A 4,915-nucleotide genomic window follows, 5' to 3' on the forward strand; every position below is an offset into this window, starting at 1 on the left:
GATTTAGCATCATAGGAGTAGAAAGGATCTCATGACTCTTTCAGGTTGTACCATTGCTCTCTTTTTCAAAGATTTACATCTTTTAGGGCAAACAGATTTTGAAATGTCTATCCGATGTCTGTTTCTGAAACTTTGCACTACAGGGAGGCCTTTTACAATAGAAAAATATGAGTGGTGTCTGGAAAATTATTCATTGTCAAAACCACAATTTTACATAATTCTCATTGTTTCCTTTGTCACTGTGATGCTATTTTCTCTCTCCATACATAATTTTAGAAAATCTTTTGCGAGCTAAATGCACTGGAAGGTAATACCATTCAGTGTCTTGTATGGATACCCTATGAAATGTTTTGTATATTCTTTGCTGTGTCCCTTTGGCCTCAAAGGTCATTACTTTCTACCTTTACTTGTTATTCATTCCTTTTGGTCTCTTTACTGTATCTTTTGTCTCTGCCAAATTTTCCCCTTTTATTCAAGAATAAGTTCCTATAAGACAAACTGAGGGAATAGTGCCGTTAGTTCACTTCACATGGTAAACTGTAGGCATTATTTGAGGGTCTTTGCAGAATTCCTTCATACCTTGTGCTAGCTTTATATCCTTCTACTTCACCTCCATTCTTGCTTCCTTTCTTCATCTTGCTGTCCAGCCTCTAATAAATTTTACCCTCGGGTAATTTTATGGTGTAAAATTAGAAGAACCATAAAATTAGAAGAACTTGAGTGCTGAATATCCTCAGAGGTCCTAGCGCTGGGCTTTATATCCCAAATACATAAATCCAATCCTATATGATAAAAAAATGGGAGCTTTTACTCCAAATCCATGAATACAATCATATGCGATAGATAAGGGAGAGCTTAGGGATGTGATATACTCCATCTTTATACTTTTTTCATAGTGAGGTGGACTTTTTCCCTTTTGAGTTTTAACACCTCGTTTTGTGTTTTTAAACATTGTTTTCAGCAGTATGTCCCAATTGCTTTATATTGATTCTGGTCAAGTATTTTATTTACCCAGCCTGCTGATACTTGGGCCAGTGTTCTAAGGTGCTTAAGATTGTCTTTTTCTTATTTTGTCTCAAAAATTGGTCTTGTACATAGGTTTTGCATTTGCTTTTTCTTTATGATCTTTAATGTGACAAATTTGCAAGAAGTGATTTACATTAGTAGGAGCCAGAAGTCTAGATTTCCCAATTTCGTGTAGTTATTCCCTAATATTTGGTCGATCTTAGTTTAGATTTCAAGTTTTTCAATTAGTTTATTTCATAAATAATTTGGCTCTCTTTAGTAGTCCAGAATCGATTAGTTCAAATAATTTTTTAATTGTAAGGACATGCATCTCTCTCTCTCTCTCTCTCTCTCTCTTCTCTCTCTCTCTCTCTCTCTCTCTCTCTCTTTCTCTCTTTCTCTCTCTCTCTCTCTCTCTCTCTCTCTCTCTCCTCTCTCTCTTCTCTCTTTCTCTCCTCTTCTCTCTCTCTCTCTCTCTCTCTCTCTCTCTCTCTCTCTCTTCTCTCTCTCTCCTCTCTCTCTCTCTCTCTCTCTCTCTCTCCTCTCTCTCTCTCTCTCTCTCTCTCTCTCTCTCTCTCTCTCTCTCTCTCTCTCTCTCTCTCTCTCTTCTTCTCTCTCTCTCTCTCTCTCTCTCTCTCTTTTGTTGTATTTTTTAGGTCATTAAAATATTTGGTCTTTTCTTTTCTTAGGTATGAAGATGACAGGCACACAGATTTTGTCCGGGGTTTGGCATGGAAGGATACAGATACCCTTGTAATTGTGGGTGGGATAAAAAAGTCTATTTCCATTCTTTATAGAAGTGTATAGCTTGTATAGTACCATTAAAGATGTCATTTTTGTATAAGGAATTTTATAACCTTACAATTTTCCAATTTTTCTATGCTGATTAACTTTACTGTGTTTAACCTTTTAAAGCAATTTTATGGCTAGTTGTAACTCTAGTTTCAATAGCAGAATACCAAAGGCCTCATTTGTCTCAAGAAATAAATTAAAAAGTAAATGCTGTATTATAAAAAGAGAAATAGCCAGGAAGAGTAAATAAAGAGCAATATAAATTGTGATGCGAGGCATGTCAACCTGCTAAAAAAAATATAGCATAGCTTTAGCTTCTTGATGTTGCATCACTACAACTAAATAAGTTACTGTTTATGTGATATGTATTACTACAAAGCATTGGTGACACAGCTTTGAAATTTAATGACTTTCAATTTATTGCCCATGATAATTTGGAAGCAAGTAAGTTATACAATTAATACTGTGTATGATATCAATGTTTAAAGGTTTAAAGGCTCCTTATGAATGGCAGAGGAAAATAAAAGTGTCATTGATCTATCAAGCCAGACAATGCCCTAGAGACTAGCCATATTACATATCAACACCCAAGCACCCTCTCCACACAAGTTAGGACCAAGGAGTGCCAGACAATGGCTGCTGATGACTCGGCAAATAGACCTATAGGTTCCCCAAACCCCCCATCGTTAGCGCACAAGATGGTAAGGTTGCAGCGACCAAATGAACCAATGAGTTTGAGTGGGACTTGAACTCTTTGTCTGGCAATCACCGGGCAAGGATGCTACCACCCGGCCATCACAAGCCTTAACATTTTAGATTGTATTTTGCTCCAGAATTTTATGCCAACCCGGTATTGGTGTCTTAGTAGTATGTTAAATATGTGTTGGGGGCAGTTAAGGGAGTAGTAAAAAATAGAGGGTTGGGCATGAATGTAAAGAGAGTTCTATACGAGAAAGTGATTGTACCAACTGTGATGTATGGATCGGAGTTGTGGGGAATGAAAGTGATGGAGAGACAGAAATTGAATGTGTTTGAGATGAAGTGCTTAAGGAGTATGGCTGGTGTATCTCGAGTAGATAGGGTTAGGAACGAAGTGGTGAGGGTGAGAACGGGTGTAAGAAATGAGTTAGCGGCTAGAGTGGATATGAATGTGTTGAGGTGGTTTGGCCATGTTGAGAGAATGGAAAATGGCTGTCTGCTAAAGAAGGTGATGAATGCAAGAGTTGATGGGAGAAGTACAAGAGGAAGGCCAAGGTTTGGGTGGATGGATGGTGTGAAGAAAGCTCTGGGTGATAGGAGGATAGATGTGAGAGAGGCAAGAGAGCGTGCTAGAAATAGGAGTGAATGGCGAGCGATTGTGACGCAGTTCCGGTAGGCCCTGCTGCTTCCTCCGGTGCCTTAGATGACCGCGGAGGTAGCAGCAGTAGGGGACTCAGCAGTATGAAGCTTCATCTGTGGTGGAAATGTGGAAGGTTGGGCTGTGGCACCCTAGCAGTACCAGCTGAACTCGGCTGAGTCCCTGGTTAGGCTGGAGGAACGTAGAGAGTAGAGGTCCCCTTTTTTTTGTTTTGTTTCTTGTTGATGTCGGCTACCCCCCAAAATTGGGGGAAGTGCCTTTGGTATATGTATGTATGTATGTATAAAGCCATTCCAAGTACTGTAGTCTAATCTCTGCTCTCACTGGAGTGATTCTGAAGAGGCCAATATTTGGCTTGTAAAAGACCAAAGATGACATGAAACATGAAAAGACAAACCATCTTGACTGGAGTTAGCAAATGAAAGTGATTCCTTGTAATACTGTACCTTCGTTGTACTAGGCAAAGCAGACTGTATGCCATATCACGCTATTTAGGGAAGTCTGGCATAAAATTACTCGGTGGTTAACCCCGTAGCTGAGTAGTACCATCATGCGTGTGATACACCACCTACGGTGTGGTGGTGTATCATACGCATTACCTGATAGCCTTTGCAGCATGATTTTGTCACTAGCTGCACTTTCTTTTTTGCCTCCTGTACGTCCGTTCCAGTTTCCTTTCTTCCATCTTATTAAGTTTTTGCTTCATATTACGATTGCAGGGTTTTTTTATAAGTTGCACATTGATGATGAAAAGGCTCCCAGGCCCCAGTGCTGACCTACCCAAATTTATAAATCCAAAAGGATTTTTGGAGTAATGTCTCATTAGGTGAATAACATGGTAATATTGATTTACTGATGCTATTACAGTTATTAGAAATGGTCTTTTGATTGCAGAGAGTAATTTTTAAGTACCCAATTATCAAGAAATATACAGTATAGCCCTCAAAGCTTTTCCCGTTTATTATTTTGTCCACCTCTTTCCTTCCCATGCAAGTACAGTAAAACATTTTGAAGTTTAATATGTCACTTTTCTCTAATCTTAAATTTCATAACTGGTTCTCGCTGTAGCTATTTCAGTTTCATGTATTTCATATCTGACTAGGACATCAACTTGCAGTGGTCTCATGAAACTATAAACAAATATTTTTATGGTCATTCTTCTAGAATACAAAGTAATGCTGCATTAAGGAGTTTATACACCTGTGTTTCATATTTTTTGCGGAAGGCTACTGTGTTGTAATTGTTAATTTACTCTCTTCCTTATCATCATCTCCTCCTTCGCCTATTGACGCAAAGGCCCCGTCTTCCTTATATTTGAGACAATTTGCATGACTAACTTTTTGTTCAAATGTGGTTATTAGATTATCCATGGCACTTGTATTTTTAATATTAAAGAGGCTTTATTATTTGCATGATCATTTTCTTGCTGCTGGACTTGTTCGTCGTCCTTTTATTCCTGATGTTCACTCGGTACTACAAATCAACAATAACTTCTCTTAAATGGACAATAAGTGATTAATTTGTTAAAAAAGGTCTATTAACCAATTGTGAACATAGAAAATTTAACTAATTATTCTTAAACCAGTTTTAAACCATAACACCAACCAGTTTGATTCCAAATCCTGATTGCCAAGCACCAAGATTCCAAATCCTGATTGCCAAGCACCAAGATTGCAAATCCTGATTGCACCTGCATCGGTTCCCACTTTTGTCCATTTTAGTTTTGCACCTTGGTGCTGAATGGCCTTCCTGCCCCTAGGG

At 38.4% G+C, this 4,915-nt stretch overlaps 1 protein-coding gene across 1 annotated transcript in view; it reads left to right on the forward strand.

Annotated features, from left to right (window-relative positions):
- Positions 1–1,849, forward strand: part of LOC137620621 (methylosome protein WDR77-like) — a 24,498-nt gene extending 22,649 nt beyond the window's left edge. Inside the window, 2 exon segments of the mRNA XM_068350916.1 lie at positions 1,695–1,759; positions 1,762–1,849. Of these exon segments, the coding sequence (XP_068207017.1) occupies positions 1,695–1,759; positions 1,762–1,802 (106 nt within the window). The 3' untranslated portion in view covers positions 1,803–1,849.
- Positions 1,850–4,915: the final 3,066 nt, after the last annotated feature.

The sequence above is a fragment of the Palaemon carinicauda genome, chromosome 27, assembly GCF_036898095.1.
Source record: "Palaemon carinicauda isolate YSFRI2023 chromosome 27, ASM3689809v2, whole genome shotgun sequence".
Lineage (NCBI taxonomy): Eukaryota > Metazoa > Arthropoda > Malacostraca > Decapoda > Palaemonidae > Palaemon > Palaemon carinicauda.